Source organism: Ranitomeya imitator, chromosome 2 (genome assembly GCF_032444005.1).
Source record: "Ranitomeya imitator isolate aRanImi1 chromosome 2, aRanImi1.pri, whole genome shotgun sequence".
NCBI classification, from domain to species: Eukaryota; Metazoa; Chordata; class Amphibia; order Anura; family Dendrobatidae; genus Ranitomeya; species Ranitomeya imitator.
In genome coordinates, this window is record NC_091283.1 from 633200914 (window position 1) to 633224990 (window position 24077).

Genomic DNA, 24077 nt, shown 5'->3' on the forward strand with positions numbered 1-24077 from the left:
GCTGCTATATACTGCGTGGGCAGTGTTATATACTACGTGGCTGCTATATACTGTGTGGGCAGTGTTATATACTACGTGGCTGCTATATACTGCGTGGGCTGTGCTATATATTACGTGGCCAGTGTTATATACTGCGTGGCCTGTGTTATATACTACGTCGCCTGTGTTATATACTGTGTGGCTGCTGTATACTGTGTGGGCTGTGTTATATAGTACGTGGCTGTGTTATATACTGCGTGGCCACTGTTATATATTGCGTGGCCTGTATTAACGCATCGGGTATTCTACAATATGTATGTATATAGCAGCCACATAGTATATAGCACAGGCTCGTAGTATTTGTCTGCTATATACTACATGGCTCCTATATACTACGTGGCCTGTGCTATATACTATGTGGCTGTTATATACATACATAAATACATATTCTAGAATACCCGATGCGTTAGAATTGGGCCACCATCTAGTATATTATAATCTAATACTGTCTGTACATTTGTATTTCTTTAGTCCAGTATTGATCTGGCTTTCCAGTTGATCCACTTTATATATACCTATAAATTATTAATATCATCCATATATATACATATATATATAAAAATATATATAAATATATATATATATATATATATATATATATATATATATATATATATATATATACACACATTTCTCATCCAGTATTGGTCTGGTGTTATGGAGTATATTGGTGTATATGTATAATTTTCTAATCCGGTGTTGATCTGGTTATATAGACGTCTACTATCTTCTAATCCAGTATTGAACAGACTAGAGCATTCTGCATTTTCTTTTTCATATGGACACCCGGTCTGTGCGGCAAAAACGCAGTAGTTCATTCAATGACGCTGGTCCATTTTGTACATGACAACAAATCTGATCTAGCCCTAAGGAAAATCTGGTTTTCAGTGGCCTTCGTGGAATAACACTGGTTTTTAATGCTGCGTGCATGGTTATTAATGGTGGCTGCGTATGAATGGGTCTGATCACATGCTGCTAAATAAGAGGCCATGTTCTTGACCGGATCCCTGTACTGTACTGATTGTACTCTAGAAGCGGTACTTTACAAATGAGCACACTAGTGTCCCCTCAGTTCCAGTACTGGCCATAATACAGCGTACCAGTTTTACTCAGTGCTTCAGGAGAGGGAAAATTGGGGCCAACAGGTGAATGTGGGCCAGAGACTACCCCAATGTCAGCCATAAAAGTAGCAGAACTGTAAAAAGGGAAAATAAGACCACTTACTCCTCATTTTTATATGCTGAGAGATCTCAATCAATTCCATTTCGGTTGGCATGTATCCCATTGTCCTCATGCACTCGCCCAATTCCTTGTACCCAATGAATCCATCTTGATCAGCATCAAACTCCAAAAAGGCAGCATGTAATTCTGAAAAGAGACATTTAGTTATCAGATGATGTAACATTTATGAATGAAGTACAAAAAAACCCATGAAGACTACTGTATCTTTAAAATGAATCCGTCAGCAGTTTTTGCGATGGAATCTGATAGCAGCATAATGCAGAGACAGAGTACCTGATTCCAGGGATGTATCACTTACCGAGCTGCTTGGTGTAGTTTTGTCTGATGTAGATGTAGCACACCCCTGACTGGCAACTTCCTGTGTACAATGTGAATTGTCAGCAAGCTGTCTAATCAGTGGTGGGGGCTAGGTTACACAGATTATCCTGACTGGTCTGCATGTGAGACCTAGTCCTACAGTAATAAACTCCTGCTGATAAAAAACTGATTCTATTGAAACTACAGCACACAGCCTAATAAGTGACACATCACGGAAATCTGATTCTTAGCTCCTACATTAAGTTGCTTTCAGATTAAATAGCAAAGAATCTCAGCTTAAAGACAGTAGAGTCCAGTCTGACTCATGGAAACCCCAGTGTTTCTGGCAATGGTCCCACCAGTCATATCCAAATGTTGAATTAATTCATCCTGTTTAGCGTCTCTCAACTCCACCTCTTAGCAGTAATCCCAAGGAGGTGACCCCCTCTTTTTGATGAAATTGCAAGATAGAAATCAAGTTCATACAGTGGGAAAGATAAGTATGGTATTTGACACACTGCTGATTTTGCAAGTTTCCCACCTACAAAGAATGGAGAGGTCTGTAATTTTTATCGTAAGTACACTGCAACTGTGAAAGACAGAATCTAAAAATAAAAACCGGAAAGTATTTGATCACCTACAAACCAGCAAGAATGCTGATCCTCACAGACCTGTCAGTTTTTCTTTAAGAAGCCCTCCTCATTACCTGTAGTAACTCCTTACCTGTATAAAAGACATCTGTCCACACACTCAATCATACTCCAACCTCCCCACCATGGCCAAGACTAAAGCGCCGTCTAAGGACACCAGGGACAAATCAGTCCAAAACTACACTGTAGGACCTGGTCAATAACCTGAGGAGTGCTATGACCAAAGCCCCGATGTACCTAAACAGTAGAAACCCCCCACAAGTGACTCTATATTGGAAACTAGACCCCCCAAGGAACTTATCTAGATGTGTTGTGAGAACTTTGAATCCCCAAGTGTTTCACTAACGTTTATAACGCAGAGCCGTGAAAATAAAAAAACATTTTTTCCCCACAAAAATGATATTCATAGATTAAAATCCTGCAGGGCACGCAAGGTCCTCCTAATCATATCAGCACATGTCCAGGTCATTTGAAGTATGCCCATAAACAATTTGGATGATCCAAAGGCCACATGGGATGATGGGACCAAAATAGAACTTTTTGGTATCTACTCCACTCGCCGTGTTTCAAAGAAGAAGAAGGATGAGTACAACCCCAAAAACACCATCCCAACCATGAAGCATGGTGGGGGAAACACAATTGTTTGGGGGAGTGTTGCTTTTCTGTAAAGGGGAAAGGACAACTTCACCGTATTGAAGGGAGAATGGATGGGTCATGTATCTCGAGATTTTGGCCAACAACCTCCTTCCCTCAGTAAGAGCATTGAAGATCGGATGTGGCTGGCTCTTTCAGTATAACAATGACTCGATGCACACAGCCAGGGCAACTAAGGAGTGGCTCCATAAGAAGCATTTCAGTGTCCTGGAGTGACCTAGTCAGTCTCCAGACCTGAACCCAATAGAAAATCTTTGAAAAGAGCTGAAACTCAATATTGCCCATAGACAGCACCATAGCCTGAAAGATCTGGAGAATATCTGTATGGAGGAGAGGGCCAAAATCCCTGCTGCAGTGTGTGAAAACTTGGTAAAGAACTACAGTAAACGTCTGACCTCTTTAATTGCAAACAAAGGTTTCGGTGCCAAACATTAAGTTTTGTTTTTCTATTCTATCAAATACTTATTTTATGCAATAAAATGCAAATTAATTGTGTAAGAATCATACAATCTGATTTTCTGGTTTTTATTTTTAGATTCTCTCTCACAGGTGAAGTGTACCTATGATAAAAATTACATACCTCTCCATACTTTGTAGGTGTGAAAACTTGCAAAATCGGCAGTGTATCAAATACTTACTTTCCCCACTGTATCTACATATGGACAATAGCATTGAAGGCCTATTCTCAGAATAAGCCGTCAGTGCTTGATTATTGGGGACTCAAACTCTGTAACCCTAGATCAGACCATTGCGGTGAATGGGATATTATGGATGAGTGTCTCTACTTAAGTAAAGAATTAACAAATTGTTTCTATTGTGCTCATTGAAAGTCCCAGAGGTAAGACCACCACTCACACATCAAACCTAAAGTCAAGCTTTTATTCCCGAAGACTTTCTTTAAATCTGCTTGTCATAACCTAATATAAGATACCATGGTGCAAACCAGCCTCAATGATGCATTTCCCGCTCATTCCCTTTTATTAATTTTTATCTCTGTGATGATCTCCATATACAGTATATCTGTGTATAATACACTGACAGCAGAGAATGGCTACAGCATCTACTGGCTACCCACTCCTTCTGCCAATGTACAGTTAAGTCATTTGTACAAGGTGGAGTACATTATCCAAGAACTATCCGAAAATGAGCTGCAAGATCAGACCCAACCTATGACAAAGAGTCTATTTTTTTTTCTCTTCTGGAAAGATAAAAACGCAGATCATTTAGATTAGCTATGCGCCAAACGTGCGTTGGGGTAGTGGGCAGTGTGGTTCCAAACATCATGGCACATGGTCTGTATTAGCAATGATCTTGGTATATGCACATTGAAATGAATAGGCGTAAGTGTATAGGGGGACTATACCTGAGGATAGCTAATGGATACTTTTGCATTTAGCATCACTCTGATATATCTCTACATATATGCCTATGTCTTACTGACAATATTGCGATTATAAATGCTACGTGTATGTGTATACCTTACAATTGTGCAATCATGTCTGTTAACATATAATCCATAATGTGCTATATTTATTATAATTCCATCATGAACCACACTGCCCTAAACATTTTTTACGTGTTTTTAGGGGTTTGATTTAGTATTTAGTTTCTTGTCTGTATGATGTTTAATAAAATCATTGTTATATATATATATATATATATATATATATATATATATATATATATATATATATATAATAAAATAACATATATGTTCGATTATTATTTTAATTAAGTGGTGGTAATAGTTTGAAATGATTGTATAACTGGTACGCCCACATATATTAATAATAATAATCTTTATTATATACAGTTAGGTCCATATATATTTGGACAGAGAGAACATTTTTCTAATTTTGGTTATAGACATTACCACAATGAATTTTAAACAAAACAATTCAGATGCAGTTGAAGATCAGACTTTCAGCTTTCATTTGAGGGTATCCACATTAAAATTGGATGAAGGGTTTAGGAGTTTCAGCTCCTTAACATGTGCCACCCTGTTTTTAAAGGGACCAAAAGTAATTGGACAATTGACTCCAAGGCTATTTCATGGACAGGTGTGGGCAATCCCTTCGCTATGTCATTCTCAATTAAGCAGATAAAAGGCCTGGAGTTGATTTGAGGTGCGGTGCTTGCATTTGAAAGGTTTTGCTGTGAAGTAAACATGCGGTCAAAAGAGCTCTCCATGCAGGTGAAACAAGCCATCCTTATGCTGCGAAAGCAAAAAAAAACCCTTCCGAGAAATTGCTACAATATTAGGAGTGGCAAAATCTACAGTTTGGTACATGCTGAGAAAGAAAGAAAGCACGGGGGAACTCATCAATGCAAAAAGACCTGGGCGCCCACGGAAGACAACAGTGGTGGATGATCGCAGAATAATCTCCATGGTGAAGAGAATCCCCTTCACAACAATCAACCAAGTGAACAACACTCTCCAGGAGGTCGGCGTAGCAATATCCAAATCTACCATAAAGAGAAGACTGCATGAAAGTAAATACAGAGGGTTCACTGCACGGTGCAAGCAACTCATAAGCATCAAGAATAAGAAGGCTAGACTGGACTTTGCTAAAAAGCATCTAAAAAAGCCAGCACAGTTCTGGAAGAACATTCTTTGGACAGATGAAGCCAAGATCAACCTCTACCAGAATGATGGAAAGAGAAATGTATGGCTAAGGCGTGGTACAGCTCATGATCCAAAGCATACCACCTCATCTGTAAAACACGGCGGAGGCAGTGTGATAGCTTGGGCATGCATGGCTGCCAGTGGCACTGGGTCACTAGTGTTTATTGATGATGTGACACAGGACAGAAGCAGGTAAATGAATTCTGAGGTATTCAGAGCCACACTGTGTGCTCAGATGCAGCCAAATGCAGCCATACTGATTGGTCGTCGTTTCATACTACAGATGGACAATGACCCAAAACATAAAGCCAAAGCAACCCAGGAGTTTATTAAAGCAGAGAAGTGGAATATTCTTGAATGGCCGAGTCAGTCACCTGATATCAACCCAATTGAGCATGCATTTCACTTGTTAAAGACTAAACTTCAGACAGAAAGGCCCACAAACAAACAGCAACTGAAAACCACCGTAGTGAAGGCCTGGCAGAGCGTCAAAAAGGAGGAAACACAGCGTCTGGTGATGTCCATGAGTTCAATACTTCAGGCAGTCATTGCCAACAAAGGGTATTTGTTGTGAATTCTGTGGCTGAATTCACTTCTGTGGTCACAAGTGGTATTGCAGTCTCTGGGCTTCCTCCCTCAGGTGTTTTGGTGAGCTCGTTGGCTGCCTTGCTATTTAGCTCCACCTGAGTCTGTCTTCCTTGCTCCTTGTCAATGTTCCAGTGTTGGATCTGAGCTACTGCATCTTTCCTTGGGCCTGCTGCTCTGCTAGATAAGTGCTTCTAGTTTGTTTTCTGTTTTTTTCTGTCCAGCTTGCTATTAACTTTTGCTGGAAGCTCTGAGAAGCAAAGGAGTGCACCGCCGTGCTGTTAGTTCGGCACGGTGGGTCTTTTTGCCCCTTTGCGTGGTGTTCGTTTTAGGGTTTTTGTAGACTGCATAGTTCTCTTTGCTATCCTCGCTCTGTCTAGAATATCGGGCCTCACTTTGCTGAATCTATTTCATTCCTACGTTGGTCTTTTCATCTTGCTAACAGTCATTATATGTGGGGGGCTGCCTATTCCTTTGGGGTATTTCTCTGAGGTAAGTCAGGCTTGTATTTCTATCTTCAGGCTAGTCAGCTCCTCAGGCAGTGCCGAGTTGCATAGGTAGTGATAGGCGCAATCCACTGCTGCTTATAGTTGTGTGAGGATAGATCAGGTACTGCAGTCTACAGAGATTCCACGTCTCAGAGCTCGTCCTATTGTTTTTGGTTATTGCCAGATCTCTGTATGTGCGCTGATTACTGCACGCTGTGTTGCCTGATTGCCAGCCATAACAGTACAAGGAGCCACACCAATGATTCCCAATAGAGGGAAAAAAGAAATCCTGACAGCATTTTTTTTTCTTAGCTCTGTCTTCAGTCTTTTTTTTCCCCTAGACATTAGAGTGCTTCAGGACACAGCTGTGGACATGGATATTCAGGCTCTGTGCTCCTCAATGGATAATCTCGTTGTAAATGTACAAAAGATTCAAGATACTATTGATCAGAAATCGATGCTAGAACCAAGAATTCCGATTCCTGATTTGTTTTTTGGTGACAGAACTAAGTTCCTGAGCTTCAGAAATAATTGTAAGCTATTTTTGGCCTTGAAACCTCATTCTTCTGGTAATCCTATTCAACAGGTTTTGATTATTATTTCTTTTTTGCGCGGCGACCCACAGGACTGGGCGTTTTTTCTTGCACCAGGAGATTCTGCATTGAGTAATGTTGATGCATTTTTCCAGGCGCTGGGATTGCTTTACGATGAGCCTAATTCAGTGGATCAGGCTGAGAAAAATCTGCTGGCTTTATGCCAGGGTCAGGATGATGTAGAAGTATATTGTCAGAAATTTAGGAAGTGGTCAGTACTCACTCTGTGGAATGAATCTGCACTAGCGGCTTTGTTCAGAAAGGGTCTCTCTGAAGCTCTTAAGGATGTAATGGTGGGATTTCCTATGCCTGCTGGTTTGAATGAGTCTATGTCCTTGGCCATTCAGATCGGTCGTCGCTTGCGCGAGCGTAAATCTGTGCACCATCTGGCGGTATTGTCTGAGAGTAAACCTGAGCCTATGCAGTGCGACAGGACTATGACTAAAGTAGAACGGCAAGAACACAGACGTCTGAACAGACTGTGTTTCTATTGTGGTGATTCTACTCATGCTATTTCTAATTGTCCTAAACGCACTAGGCGGTTCGATAGCTCTGCCGTTATTGGTACTGTACAGTCCAAATTCCTTTTGTCCATTACCTTAATGTGCTCTTTGTCATCGTATTCTGTCATGGCGTTTGTGGATTCAGGCGCTGCCCTGAATCTGATGGATTTGGATTATGCTAAACGTTGTGGATTTTTCTTGGAGCCTTTGCGGTGTCCTATTCCGTTGAGAGGAATTGATGCTACACCTTTGGCCAAGAATAAGCCTCAGTACTGGGCCCAGCTGACCATGTGCATTGCTCCTGCACATCAGGAAGTTATTCGCTTTCTGGTACTGCATAATTTGCATGATGTGGTCGTGTTGGGGTTGCCATGGCTACAAACCCATAATCCAGTATTGGATTGGAACTCTATGTCGGTAACCAGCTGGGGTTGTCAGGGAGTACATGGTGATGTTCCATTTTTGTCTATTTCGTCATCCATTCCTTCTGACATCCCAGAGTTCTTGTCGGACTTTCAGGATGTATTTGAAGAGTCCAAGTCTGATGCCCTACCTCCGCATAGGAATTGTGATTGTGCTATCGATTTGATTCCTGGTAGTAAATTCCCTAAGGGTCGTTTATTTAATTTGTCCGTACCTGAACACACCGCTATGCGCAGTTATGTGAAGGAGTCCCTGGAGAAGGGACATATTCGCCCATCGTCGTCACCATTGGGAGCAGGGTTCTTTTTTGTAGCCAAGAAGGATGGTTCGCTAAGACCGTGTATTGATTACCGCCTTCTTAATAAGATCACTGTTAAGTTTCAGTATCCCTTGCCATTGATTTCTGACTTGTTTGCTCGGATTAAGGGGGCTAGTTGGTTTACTAAGATTGATCTTCGTGGTGCGTATAATCTGGTGAGAATCAGGCAGGGAGATGAATGGAAAACGGCATTTAATACGCCCGAGGGTCATTTTGAGTATCTGGTGATGCCGTTCGGACTTGCCAATGCCCCATCTGTTTTTCAGTCTTTTATGCATGACATTTTCCGTGAGTATCTGGATAAATTCTTGATTGTTTACTTGGATGACATTTTGATCTTCTCAGATGATTGGGAGTCTCATGTGAAGCAAGTCAGAATGGTTTTCCAGGTACTGCGTGCTAATTCCTTGTTCGTGAAGGGATCAAAGTGTCTCTTCGGTGTGCAGAAAGTTTCATTTTTGGGGTTCATCTTTTCCCCTTCTACTATCGAGATGGATCCGGTTAAGGTTCAGGCCATCCAGGATTGGACTCAGCCGACATCTCTAAAAAGTCTGCAGAAATTCCTGGGCTTTGCTAATTTTTATCGTCGCTTCATCTGTAATTTTTCTAGCATTGCCAGACCATTGACCGATTTGACCAAGAAGGGTGCTGATTTGGTTAATTGGTCTTCTGCTGCCGTGGAAGCTTTTCAGGAGTTGAAGCGTCGTTTTTGCTGTGCCCCTGTGTTGTGTCAACCTGATGTTTCTCTTCCGTTCCAGGTCGAGGTTGATGCTTCTGAGATTGGTGCAGGGGCGGTTTTGTCACAGAGAGGTTCTGGTTGCTCAGTGTTCAAACCATGTGCTTTCTTTTCCAGGAAATTTTCTGCTGCTGAGCGTAATTATGATGTGGGCAACCGAGAGTTGCTGGCCATGAAGTGGGCATTCGAGGAGTGGCGTCATTGGCTTGAGGGTGCTAAGCATCGCGTGGTGGTTTTGACTGATCATAAGAACCTTACTTATCTTGAGTCTGCCAAGCGCTTGAATCCTAGACAGGCCCGTTGGTCGTTATTTTTTGCTCGTTTTGATTTTGTGATTTCATACCTTCCGGGCTCTAAAAATGTGAAGGCGGATGCTCTGTCTAGGAGTTTTGTGCCCGACTCTCCGGGGTTATCTGAGCCGGCGAGTATCCTCAAGGAAGGAGTCATTGTGTCTGCCATCTCCCCTGATTTGCGGAGAGTGTTGCAGAAATTTCAGGCTAATAAACCTGATCGTTGTCCGGCCGAGAAACTGTTCGTCCCTGATAGGTGGACTAGTAAAGTTATCTCTGAACTTCATTGTTCGGTGCTGGCCGGTCATCCAGGAATCTTTGGTACCAGGGAGTTGGTTGCTAGATCCTTCTGGTGGCCATCTCTGTCGCGGGATGTGCGTGCTTTTGTGCAGTCCTGTGGAATTTGTGCTAGGGCTAAGCCCTGCTGTTCACGTGCCAGTGGGTTGCTTTTGCCCTTGCCGGTCCCGAAGAGGCCTTGGACACATATTTCGATGGATTTCATTTCTGACCTTCCCGTTTCTCAAAAAATGTCGGTCATTTGGGTGGTCTGTGATCGCTTTTCTAAAATGGTCCATCTGGTGCCCTTGGTTAAATTGCCTTCCTCCTCTGATTTGGTGCCTTTGTTCTTCCAGCATGTGGTTCGTTTACATGGCATTCCTGAGAATATTGTTTCTGACAGAGGTTCCCAGTTTGTCTCGAGGTTCTGGCGAGCCTTTTGTGGTAGGATGGGCATTGACCTATCTTTCTCCTCGGCCTTCCATCCTCAGACTAATGGCCAGACCGAACGAACCAATCAGACCTTGGAAACATATCTGAGATGTTTTGTTTCCGCTGACCAGGATGATTGGGTGTCATTTTTGCCGTTGGCTGAGTTCGCCCTTAATAATCGGGCCAGCTCGGCTACCTTGGTCTCTCCATTTTTCTGCAATTCTGGGTTCCATCCTCGTTTCTCTTCAGGACAGGTTGAGTCTTCGGACTGTCCTGGTGTGGATTCTGTGGTGGACAGGTTGCAGCAGATCTGGACTCAGGTAGTGGACAATTTGACCTTGTCCCAGGAGAAGGCTCAGCTTTTCGCTAATCGCAGACGCCGTGTGGGACCCCGACTTCGTGTTGGGGATCTGGTTTGGTTATCTTCTCGTCATATTCCTATGAAGGTTTCCTCTCCTAAATTTAAACCTCGTTTTATTGGTCCGTATAGGATTTCTGAGATTCTCAATCCGGTGTCTTTTCGTCTGATCCTCCCAGACTCCTTTTCCATACATAATGTATTCCATAGGTCGTTGTTGAGGAGATACGTGGCACCTATGGTTCCATCTGTGGAGCCTCCTGCCCCTGTTTTGGTGGAGGGGGAATTGGAGTATATTGTGGAGAAGATTTTGGATTCTCGTGTCTCTAGACGGAAACTCCAGTATCTGGTCAAATGGAAGGGTTATGCTCAGGAAGATAATTCCTGGGTTTTTGCCTCTGATGTCCATGCCCCAGATCTTGTTCGTGCCTTTCATGTGGCTCATCCTGGTCGGCCTGGGGGTTCTGGTGAGGGTTCGGTGACCCCTCCTCAAGGGGGGGGTACTGTTGTGAATTCTGTGGCTGAATTCACTTCTGTGGTCACAAGTGGTATTGCAGTCTCTGGGCTTCCTCCCTCAGGTGTTTTGGTGAGCTCGTTGGCTGCCTTGCTATTTAGCTCCACCTGAGTCTGTCTTCCTTGCTCCTTGTCAATGTTCCAGTGTTGGATCTGAGCTACTGCATCTTTCCTTGGGCCTGCTGCTCTGCTAGATAAGTGCTTCTAGTTTGTTTTCTGTTTTTTCTGTCCAGCTTGCTATTAACTTTTGCTGGAAGCTCTGAGAAGCAAAGGAGTGCACCGCCGTGCTGTTAGTTCGGCACGGTGGGTCTTTTTGCCCCTTTGCGTGGTGTTCGTTTTAGGGTTTTTTGTAGACTGCATAGTTCTCTTTGCTATCCTCGCTCTGTCTAGAATATCGGGCCTCACTTTGCTGAATCTATTTCATTCCTACGTTTGTCTTTTCATCTTGCTAACAGTCATTATATGTGGGGGGCTGCCTATTCCTTTGGGGTATTTCTCTGAGGTAAGTCAGGCTTGTATTTCTATCTTCAGGCTAGTCAGCTCCTCAGGCAGTGCCGAGTTGCATAGGTAGTGATAGGCGCAATCCACTGCTGCTTATAGTTGTGTGAGGATAGATCAGGTACTGCAGTCTACAGAGATTCCACGTCTCAGAGCTCGTCCTATTGTTTTTGGTTATTGCCAGATCTCTGTATGTGCGCTGATTACTGCACGCTGTGTTGCCTGATTGCCAGCCATAACAGGTATTCAACCAAGTACTAAAAATGAATATTTTATTTAAAATTATTGAATCTGTCCAATTACTTTTGGTCCCTTTTAAAACAGGGCGGCACATGTTAAGGAGCTGAAACTCCTAAACCCTTCATCCAATTTTAATGTGGATACCCTAAAATGAAAGCTGAAAGTCTGAACTTCAACTGCATCTGAATGGTTTTGTTTAACCCCTTCAAGACCCAGCCTATTTTGACCTTAAAGACCTTGCCGTTTTTTGCAATTCTGACCAGTGTCCCTTTATGAGGTAATAACTCAGGAACGCTTCAACGGATCCTAGCGGTTCTGAGATTGTTTTTTCGTGACATATTGGGCTTCATGTTAGTGGTAAATTTAGGTCAATAAATTCTGCATTTATTTGTGATAAACACGGAAATTTGGCGAAAATTTTGAAAATTTCGCAATTTTCACATTTTGAATTTTTATTCTGTTAAACCAGAGAGATATGTGACACAAAATAGTTAATAAATAACATTTCCCACATGTTTACTTTACATCAGCACAATTTTGGAAACAAAATTTTTTTTTGTTAGGAAGTTATAAGGGTTAAAATTCGACCAGCGATTTGTCATTTTTACAACGAAATTTACAAAACCATTTTTTTTAGGGACCACCTCACATTTGAAGTCAGTTTGAGGGGTCTATATGGCTGAAAATACCCAAAAGTGACACCATTCTAAAAACTGCACCCCTCAAGGTACTCAAAACCACATTCAAGAAGTTTATTAACCCTTCAGGTGCTTCACAGCAGCAGAAGCAACATGGAAGGAAAAAATGAACATTTAACTTTTTAGTCACAAAAATTATCTTTTAGCAACAATTTTTTTATTTTCCCAATGGTAAAAGGAGAAACTGAACCACGAAAGTTGTTGTCCAATTTGTCCTGAGTACGCTGATACCTCATATGTGGGGGTAAACCACTGTTTGGGCGCACGGCAGGGCTTGGAAGGGAAGGAGCGCCATTTGACTTTTTGAATCAAAAATTGGCTCCACTCTTTAGCGGACACCATGTCACGTTTGGAGAGCCCCCGTTTGCCTAAAAATTGGAGCTCCCCCACAAGTGACCCCATTTTGGAAACTAGACGCCCCAAGGAACTTATCTAGATGCATAGTGAGCACTTTGAACCCCCAGGTGCTTCACAAATTGATCCGTAAAAATGAAAAAGTACTTTTTTTTCACAAAAAAATTCTTTTAGCCTCAATTTTTTCATTTTCACATGGGCAACAGGATAAAATGGATCCTAAAATGTGTTGGGCAATTTCTCCTGAGTACACCAATACCTCACATGTGGGGGTAAACCACTGTTTGGGCACATGGTAAGGCTCGGAAGGAAAGGAGCGCCATTTGACTTTTTGAATGAAAAATTATTTCCATCGTTAGCGGACACCATGTCGCGTTTGGATAGCTCCTGTGTGCCTAAACATTGGCGCTCCCCCACAAGTGACCGCATTTTGGAAACTAGACCCCCCAAGGAACTAATTTAGATGCCTAGTGAGCACTTTAAACCCTCAGGTGCTTCACAAATTGATCTGTAAAAATGAAAAAGTAATTTTTTTTCACAAAAAAATTCTTTTCGCCTCAATTTTTTCATTTTCACATGGGCAGTAGGATAAAATGGATCATAAAATTTGTTGGGCAATTTCTCCCGAGTACGCCGATACCTCATATGTGGGGGTAAACCACTGTTTGGGCACTCGGCAGGGCTCGGAAGAGAAGGCGCGCCATTTGACTTTTTGAATGGAAAATTAGCTCCAATTGTTAGCGGACACCATGTCGCGTTTGGAGAGCCCCTGTGTGCCTAAACATTGGAGCTCCCGCACAAGTGACCCCATTTTGGAAACTAGACCCCCCAAGGAACTTATCTAGATGCATATTGAGCACTTTAAACCCCCAGGTGCTTCACAGAAGTTTATAACGCAGAGCCATGAAAATAAAAAATAATTTTTCTTTCCTCAAAAATGATTTTTTAGCCTGGAATTTCCTATTTTGAAAAGGATAATAGGAGAAATTGGACCCCAAATATTGTTGTCCAGTTTGTCCTGAGTACGCTGATACCCCATATGTGGGGGTAAACCACTGTTTGGGCGCACGGCAGGGCTCGGAAGGGATGGCACGCCATTTGGCTTTTTAAATGGAAAATTAGCTCCAATCATTAGCGGACACCATGTCACGTTTGGAGAGCCCCTGTGTGCCTAAACATTGGAGATCCCCCAGAAATGACACCATTTTAGAAACTAGACCCCCAAAGGAACTAATCTAGATGTGTGGTGAGGACTTTGAACCCCCAAGTGCTTCACAGAAGTTTATAACGCAGAGCCATGAAAATAAAAAAAAAAATTATTTTCTCAAAAATGATCTTTTAGCCTGCAATTTTTTATTTTCCCAAGGGTAACAGGAGAAATTTGACCCCAAAAGTTGTTTTCCAGTTTCTCCTGAGTACGCTGATACCCCATATGTGGGGGTAAATCACTGTTTGGGCACATGCCGGGGCTCGGAAGTGAAGTAGTGACGTTTTGAAATGCAGACTTTGATGGAATGCTCTGTGGGCGTCACGTTGCGTTTGCAGAGCCCCTGATGTGGCTTAACAGTAGAAACCCCCCACAAGTGACCCCATTTTGGAAACTAGACCCCCAAAGGAACTTATCTAGATGTGTGGTGAGCACTTTGAACCCCCAAGTGCTTCATAGAAGTTTATAATGCAGAGCCGTGAAAATAATAAATACGTTTTCTTTCCTCAAAAATAATTATTTAGCCCAGAATTTTTTAATTTTCCCAAGGGTAACAGGAGAAATTTGACCCCAATATTTGTTGTCCAGTTTCTCCTGAGTACGGTGATACCCCATATGTGGGGGTAAACTACTGTTTGGGCACATGCCGGGGCTTGGAATTGAAGTAGTGACGTTTTGAAATGCAGACTTTGATGGAATGCTCTGCGGGCGTCACGTTGCGTTTGCAGAGCCCCTGATGTGCCTAAACAGTAGAAACCCCCCACAAGTGACCCCATTTTGGAAACTAGACCCTGAAAGGAACTTATCTAGATGTGTGATGAGCACTTTGAACCCCCAAGTGCTTCATAGAAGTTTATAATGCAGAGCCGTGAAAATAATAAATACGTTTTCTTTCCTCAAAAATAATTATTTAGCCCAGAATTTTTTATTTTCCCAAGGGTTACAGGAGAAATTGGACCCCAAAAGTTGTTGTCCAGTTTCTCCTGAGTACGCTGATACCCCATATGTGGGGGTAAACCACTGTTTGGGCACACGTCGGGGCTCAGAAGGGAAGTAGTGACTTTTGAAATGCAGACTTTGATGGAATGGTCTGCGGGTGTCACGTTGCGTTTGCAGAGCCCCTGGTGTGCCTAAACAGTAGAAACCCCCCACAAGTGACCCCATTTTAGAAACTAGACCCCCCAAGGAACTTATCTAGATATGTGGTGAGCACTTTGAACCTCCAAGTGCTTCACAGACGTTTACAACGCAGAGCCGTGAAAATAAAAAATCATTTTTCTTTCCTCAAAAATTATGTTTTAGCAAGCATTTTTTTAGATTCACAAGGGTAACAGGAGAAATTGGACCCCAGTAATTGTTGCGCAGTTTGTCCTGAGTATGCTGGTACCCCATATGTGGGGGTAAACCACTGTTTGGGCACACGTCAGGGCTCGGAAGTGAGGGAGCACCATTTGACTTTTTGAATACGAGATTGGCTGGAATCAATGGTGGCGCCATGTTGCGTTTGGAGACCCCTGATGTGCCTAAACAGTGGTAACCCCTCAATTCTACCTCCAACACTAACCCCAACACACCCCTAACCCTAATCCCAACTGTAGCCATAACCCTAATCACAACCCTAACCCCAACACACCCCTAACCACAACACTAACCCCAACACACCACTAACCCTAACCACAACCCTAATTCCAACCCTAACCCTAAGGCTATGTGCCCACGTTGCGGATTCGTGTGAGATAGTTCCGCACCATTTTTGAAAAATCTGCGGGTAAAAGGCACTGTGTTTTACCTGCGGATTTTCCGCGGATTTCCAGTGTTTTTTGTGCGGATTTCACCTGTGGATTCCTATTGAGGAACAGGTGTAAAACGCTGCGGAATCCGCACAAAGAATTGACATGCTGCGGAAAATACAACGCAGCGTTTCCGCGCGGTATTTTCCGCACCATGGGCACAGCGGATTTGGTTTTTCATATGTTTACATGGTACTGTAAACCTGATGGAACACTGCTGCGAATCCGCAGCCAAATCCGCACCGTGTGCACATAGCCTAATTCTAAAGGTATGTGCACATGCTGCGGAAAACGCTGCGGATCCGCAGCAGTTTCCCATGAGTGTACAGTTCAATGTAAACCTACGGGAAACAAAAATCGCTGTACACATGCTGCGGAAAAACTGCACGGAAACGCAGCGGTTTACATTCCGCAGCATGTCACTTCTTTGTGCGGATTCCGCAGCGGTTTTACAACTGCTCCAATAGAAAATCGCAATTGTAAAACCGCAGTGAAATGCGCAGAAAAAAACGCGGTAAATCCGCCATAAATCCGCAGCGGTTTAGCACTGCGGATTTATCAAATCCGCAGCGGAAAAATCCGCAGAGGACCAGAATACGTGTGCACATTCCTAACCCTAACCCTAGCCCTAACCCTAGCCCTAACCCTAGCCCTAACCCTAACCCTAACCCTACCCCTAACCCTACCCCTAACCCTAACCCTACCCCTAGCCCTACCCCTAACCCTACCCCTAACCCTACCCCTAACCCTAACCCTATTCTAACATTAGTGGGAAAAAAAAATTTCTTTATTTTTTTATTGTCCCTACCTATGGGGGTGACAAAGGGGGGGGTCATTTATTATTTTTTTTATTTTGATCACTGAGATAGATTATATCTCAGTGATCAAAATGCACTTTGGAACGGCAGATTCGGTGGGCGCACTGCGCATGCGCCCGCCATTTTGGAAGATGGCGGCGCCCGGGAGAAGACGGACGGGACCACGGCTGGATCGGTAAGTATGATAGGGTGGGGGGGGACCATGGGGGGGGGATCGGAGCACGGGGGGGGGAATCGGAGCGCGGGAGGGGTGGAACGGAGCGCGGGGGGCGTGGAACGGAGCACGGGGGGCTGGAACGGAGCACGGGGGGGTGGAACGGAGCACTGGGGGGGGTGGATCGGAGTGCAGGGGGGGTGATTGGAGCACGGGGGGGTGATTGGAGCACGGGGGGAGCGGACACGAGCACGGGGGGGAGCGGAGCACAGGGCGGAGGGGAGCCGGAGCAGTGTACCGGCCAGATCGGGGGGGTGGGGGGGCGATCGGAGGGGTGGGGTGGGGGCACACTAGTATTTCCAGCCATGGCCGATGATATTTCAGCATCGGCCATGGCTGGATTGTAATATTTCACCCGTTATAATGGGTGAAATATTACAAATCGCTCTGATTGGCAGTTTCACTTTCAACAGCCAATCAGAGCGATCGTAGCCACGAGGGGGTGAAGCCACCCCCCCTGGGCTAAACTACCACTCCCCCTGTCCCTGCAGATCGGGTGAAATGGGAGTTAACCCTTTCACCCGGCCTGCAGGGACGCGATCTTTCCATGACGCCACATAGGCGTCATGGGTCGGAATGGCACCGACTTTCATGACGCCTACGTGGCGTCATGGGTCGGGAAGGGGTTAAAATTCATTGTGGTAATGTCTATAACCAAAATTAGAAAAATGTTGTCTCTGTCCAAATATATATGGACCTAACTGTATATATATATATATATATATATATATATATATATATATATTAGAAAATATATATATTTTTGAAGAATGGGTCTATATATCCTTTTTTCCGTATAAACAATTAGATTACTGAACCTGCAAGGCCTTATTTAATCTCTTGCATAAACCATGTTGTTGTTGCTTTTTTCAGGTGAAGACAAAAAAGATTAAAATAATAAAAAATTGTAATTTAAAAAAAAAATGCACTGACTTCGGACTGATCTGCTTATCAAGGATCACAGTATTAAACAAATACAAAGAATCACCACAGAGCCCCTGGGGTTACATAACAGGTTAATCATAAGCTTCTCATCCTGAGACTCACCGTCCATTTCTTCGGGGGCCAAATCCCTCTCCTACATTGTAAAAAAAGAGGAGACCATTAGAGACTGCCGGCTTCAGTGTAGGATACTGTACATCCGAGTATTATGTATCGCACGTATCGTACATCTCTTTACTAGATAGAGACATGGACAAAAGTAGTGCTGCTATTCTGGAACAAAAATCTCCTTTAAGGCTTATTGTTAAAGAGTACCTGTCAAATGCTCAAAAAAATGAGTTAAGTATCGTGTAAAACTCCCTGAGCTCTCCTGATTATGCCCCTCTTTTCCATTTTGCTCTGCGTCACTCCATTGCAGAGATATTCACAACTGTCGCTTTTTTAGTGCATTATATGATGAGAAATTTCTTCTTTGAGGCCAACTGGGCGTTTCTTCAGAGTTTTCTTTGAGTGCTTGCACTTTCACCACTCACTCCTAGATGCTGCCAATCACAGCTCAGCACGGTCTGAGATTAATAGACGGCTAGATCAGCTGCTGAGCTTTGATTGGCACCATCTGGGTGAGAGGGGTGAAAGCACATGCAGACTCTGAAGAAACACCCAGTTGGTCTGCAAGTAGAAATTTCACATAGTGCACTCCAGAAGAAACAAATATGAATATGTCTGCAATGGAGTGACAAAAAGTAAAATGGAACAAACGGCACAATAAGGGGAGCTCAGAGATTTTTTTTTACAAGGTATTTAACCCAGTTATAGTGATCACTATACATATATGAGCCCAATGATTAGCTGTGTGGGGGCACATGTAGTGTAGAGTTAACATCACCACTGTAGTCTATCCTCAAAAACTTGGGGTAGCAGAAGAAAGGTATCATTGAATATATGGTGGGTGAGTAAATCTTATTTTATTATTTTTAAAATTTACAAATCAGATAAATAGAAAAAAATAATGGTAATCTTGGAAAAACCTTTGATAAATGGCCAAAAACTACCATACCTCTTTTTTTTTTAAACCAATAACTTTTTATTGAACTTTTCCAAAAAGAGTAACAAGTAAAAAGGCGCTTAGGTTTTATACATTTGTATATGGCACAATTACCTTCAAATTATATGTAAGGGGGGGGGGGGAGGGCGAATAAGAAGGGGGGTTTAGTTAGTATAGGATGGGAAATGGGTAGTTAGGAATCGGAAGAATAAACATGGGAATAACACTATAACCAATTAACAGGATGCCATAAGAGAAATTAGAGATCTAAGAATGCATATTTCATTTGAAAGCTCTAGAGTTGCAAAAACTGAATTCAGGGAATATTAGGTATATAGGCCCACTGCGAAGCACTCCACAAGGCCCACCTTTCCTCTATATTGGTTTCATGTGACAGGTTTAAAGTGAGGAATGATTCGTATTGGTAATGTATATTAATTTTGTCTATCAAATCAGCTAAGGTACCCTGGGAGTCTTCCAACAAAGTGCTAAGCATTGTCTGGCAGCAATAAGATATGAGAAAAACAGGTTCCTACAGGAAAAGGAAGGTCATCTATACCAATGTTAAGGACTGCTAATTGGCCCGCGAGATTTATTCTAATACCCGTAAGAGAGTTAATGAGATCCTCCACCGATCCCCAAAATACCTGGACCTTAGGGCAGAACCACCACATATGCCCAATATCCCCCAATAGTTGACACTCCTTCCAAAACGCAGAGGAAAATTGGGGGAATAAGATGCAATCCTCAAAGGGCACATATAACAATCTAACTGAATCTTTTTAATTTGCTCCACGTGGTTAATACAGGAAGAGGACTTCAAAATCCATCTATTCGACTCCCACCACTGTTCCAGTGAAGCATTAAATGAAAAGATCTTTTCCCATTTTAGCACATAGCGATACTTTGATTGAATATCTGTATCCTGTGATAATAGTTTGTATATGTAAGAATGACCTTTGATTGGGGGGTTTGAGGAGCTAGAAAGTCTGCCCCAGCATGCAGAATTCCAAGGGAGGTCATCCACCACAAAAGACTGAGAAGTAAATGAGTGTCCAATTTGTAAGTATTGATAAAAACAAGTCTTACTGAGACCAAACTGTTCCTGCAGGGAACTGAAAGCTCTGAGATGGGAGGATACAAACAAGAGATTCAGTTTAGAAATCCCCAACTCTTCCCATTCCCTCAGGCACAAGTCTGGGATATGCGCTTCAATAGCTCGGATAGAGCTAAATTTACGTTGTTAGGGTTAATATTCCTCCATAGTTTTACTAGGGTAGACATTGAATTTAATGGTAAATTATAATCTACTTTCCCAAGCAAAAGTGATGCCAATAACCAATGTGTGGAACCCCTAGGAGCATTTTGCAGTTCGATCTGCATCCATTTCTCCGTCCGTTCTTCTTGCCACCAGCTTCCAATTGCGTCTAGTATGGAGGCTTTGTAGTAGCTGGCTAAATTAGGGATCCCATGCCTCCCAAATTATAATGATGGTACATCACATTAAGTGCTATTCTGAGTTTCTTTTTAGCCCAAATAAACTTACCCAGCAATGATTGTAGCAAAAAAAACCACTTCTATAGAGCATTGTGCTTTTAGGCGACGTTCACATTGGCATCATGACATGGCTTTTATTACTGTAGCCATGACATTTATGATTGCTGCCATTGCCTTATGGCTATGTCAGGTTTTTCATTTATGGCCATCCATAATAAGTGCAGTATGTGGGTTGGGGGGGCATAACGTGAAGATACATTCTATACATTAGAAATGTAATGTCACCTTTAAGTAAGCCCTCCAATACTTATTTTGTCACTATATGTGTGTATATGCATGTCGTGTAGTGTGCATGTATTAATATACTCACCTACCGCCATCTTCTCTGGTATCCAGTGTCGTTCTGCTCCTTTTCTAAGAGATGTCACCTTCTTCAAAATTTCTGGGTCACAGTGCATTCTGTGTGTGGCCCGGAAGTGGCTTATAGGCTCCATAGACCTACATTCTAAAAGAAACTTCTGGCTCATGCAGAGCATAGTGTGACCCAGAGAGTCTGAAGAGCGGTGACATCACCCAGAAGAGGACCGGAACGGATGCCGGAGAAGACGCCGGTAAGTGAGTATATTAACACACATAAAATTCAAAAAAGAGGAAAGACCAAAGACATAAAAGATTGGTGGCACTTCCTAAATTTAAACAATGTAAATGTTCACTCTTACACATGCTGGGCTTTTTGCAGCCCATTTTTCCGGACGTTTTTGCTGGCCGTAATGCCGTGTTTTTTGTGGTCTCCCGCACACATGGGCTGCAAATAACCTTCTCGGATCACCGTTTTTCCCTGTTGTAACAAATTGCAGGGAAAAAATAATACGGTGTACCACAAAAGCAAACCACCGTTGTTTTTGCGGTACCATTGTTTTAAATGGAGGCCGTGTCCATTTGATATTTTTTCACGGCCGTATATACGGTCCTCGCGGCCATATGGGACATGGCTCTACGATGTATTTTTGCGGGCTGCTTTTGCGGCCCCATAGAAATCTATTGGGGCCGCAAAAATGGCCCGCAAAAACACGGCAAGCGTAAAAGCAGCTTTTACACGGCCATATGGGACACAGCGCTACAATGTATTTTTGCGAGCTGTTTTTGCGGCATGATAGAAATCTATTGGGGCCGCATAAACACAGCAAGAGTAAAAGCAGCCTAAGAAGCAGAAACCTAGACAACACAAAAAACATATAAAATTGTGCTTGAACCTATTTCCTAGGCCAAAAATTGGCACTTGGATACAACCCACATCACCAGCATGATAACCAATAGAGCCATGTACGAGTAGTATGGTAGAATGAACACTACTCCTAAAATGATGTCAAGAAAATTCAGTAAATAAGAATGGTAAAATGCACATGTACAGACAGTATATAATGCAGAATCAAAAGTATATATACTGTAAAAGAAAATATGCAATAACTAAGTGCAATAAAGTGCCATGTGCAGAGTCACCAGGTAACTTGGCACATAGAAAAAGCATCTTATGGAAAGTGGAGCATCTGGGACCCTACTGCATAACCTACCATCTGTACATGTGCATTGAACCTTTCTTTTTTACTGAATATTACTTTCATCACTTTAAGGGTATTATCCATTCTTACTTATTTCAGATATTCAGTTCGTTTACATGGGTCTATGGGTTATCACACCGTTCTTAAGGGATGTATCCCAGTGCCAATTTTTGTCCTAGGAAACAGGTTCTTGCGCAAAATGCGCTATTTTAAATGTTTTAATTTGTCGAGTTTTTGTGTTTGTTACATAATGAATATTTGGTTATATTTAGGAAGTGCCACCTATGTTTTGAATTAGTCTTTCCTCATTTTTAAATTGTATTTGTCTTAAATGTACTTTTGTTAGCACTCTATCAATACACAGGTGGTGCCAGCTCCATTGCTTCTTCTTTATATCTATCTACATCACATTATGTTGTGCATGAGAGTGCTTCTTTAATATGGGGAACTTTAACAAATCCCAAATATGATGATAATTCTTAAAGGTAAATAGGGAAAACTTAACTATGCCTTAGTCAGAAACACATGATACATTTACATACAAGACACTTAGTGTATACATTGAGATCAGACAAGGTGGAGGAAAAAATAAATACAAGCCATTGAAAAGTGTTGTACCATAAGTCCAACCCTCTGTCTATACACCATACATGAGCAGAAACACGTTATAGAGGGGACTCTCTAAGAGCCAGAGGGACATGACAAGAAGCTAACAGCAGCCACACCTGCTCTTGGGAACTTAGGCCTCTCTGTTAGACTGTCATGGCAAAGTTGGCTATTTTTCCTAGGGGTCTCATAATAAAAATCTGGTTTTCATTTATGCAAGTTACCTAAAGACACCCAGTTTACCTACCTTACTGAAAAGTGCATTTAAGAATGGAGAATACGCTGTGTTTGTGAGGCTTTGGGCATCGCTCACCCTCTTGCCTTTGGGTTGACCTTTACTATCGTGGCCATGGTGAGGGCTCTTTTTCTCATGACCTCCTCCTGTTAGAGCCTTCTGGTCTCCTTCATTACCTCCTGTTGCTCCCTTCTTGCTGCCAGCATCTCCTTCACTTTTGTTTTTTGCCCCAGTGTGGCTTTTTGCCACGTCTTTTTCTGGGGTGCTAGATGTCTTGGCTCCGGAGCTGTGAGACATAAGATGGTTTCAGATGGATAGTTGGTAGCTTCCTGTGACAGTGTTGTTCAGACCAGTAGAGCACACAAAGGATTACCAGTAATCTAATAACATCAACTTGTTCTGAGCCATGTTAAAGAGTTTAAAGAGATTAGGGATTGGACATGTGACCAGCACCTTGCTCTTCTTATTTATAACATACAGAATGTATTCATAGTCAGTCCACATTAATAGATTGCCCAATTGTATGGTTAAAGGTATGAGGACACATAACCATACCTCTCTAAAACCACAGACATTATTATAAATTTTGACCATCTTTTGTGGCTTTAAGAGCCTTCACTCTTACGAGGCACGGAATTTTGTATCTGTGGTAATTTGTGCCCATTTGGCTTTTGTGAGGTCAGGCACTGATGATACAAGAGAAGGTCTGGCTTATAAGTGGGGCTACTAATCATCCTAAAAGTGTTTGACGGGTTTGAGATGAGGAAGACCTTAACAACCGGGGGGTATACAGTAGGATGTCAGACAAAGACCAATTAAGTTTACCAGAAAGCATCCCAGCCCCCAAAAGGGGATAGGGCTATGAAAGGCAAAAAGAGGGCTACTCACTGCACCATGTTTCAGCCTGGTCCCGCATCTTCTTGGTAGTTGGCATTGTTAGACAGCAAGCAATATCAGATTATTTCTCTCTATTGCTTACCCACAACTAGCTACTGCAGCAAAGCCATGATACAAGGGTTATTCCCAGATTCAAAAGTTAACCCCTATCAATAGAATAGTGGATACCTTACTGATAGCTGGGGATTCCGATCATTGAGACCCCCAGACCAGGGCTCTGAATCCCAGGAACCCAGCTCTGCAGAGCCCAATCTTGGATGGTGCACATTCTCTGCCTCCATGCCATTAATTCCAATAATAATGATAATAATAATAATTGTCTATGGGAATGCTGGAGAAAACCATGTATAACTCTCAGCAATTTACAAACAAAGCAAACAGTCCCACAGGCTGAGGTCGATTATGCTCATCTACTCCATTCAAAACGGGGCTACAACGCTACGTTCCCAGGAT

The 24077-nt window shown here is 42.6% G+C and overlaps 1 protein-coding gene across 2 annotated transcripts in view; it reads right to left on the bottom strand.

The window, feature by feature from the left end:
• Positions 1 to 23102, bottom strand: part of LOC138665289 (calcium-binding protein 2-like) — a 68222-nt gene extending 45120 nt beyond the window's left edge. The window contains exons 1-3 of one of the 2 annotated variants that reach the window (XM_069752630.1): positions 22806 to 23102; positions 17891 to 17921; positions 1264 to 1407 (exon numbers count right to left, since the gene is read on the bottom strand). In XM_069752630.1, coding sequence (XP_069608731.1) covers positions 1264 to 1407; positions 17891 to 17921; positions 22806 to 23024 — 394 coding nt within the window. In that variant the 5' untranslated portion in view covers positions 23025 to 23102. Of the gene's footprint in view, positions 1 to 1263; positions 1408 to 17890; positions 17922 to 22739 lie in introns of both variants that reach the window. The other variant, XM_069752629.1, reaches the window with a different exon arrangement.
• Between the last annotated feature and the right edge of the window lie 975 nt (positions 23103 to 24077).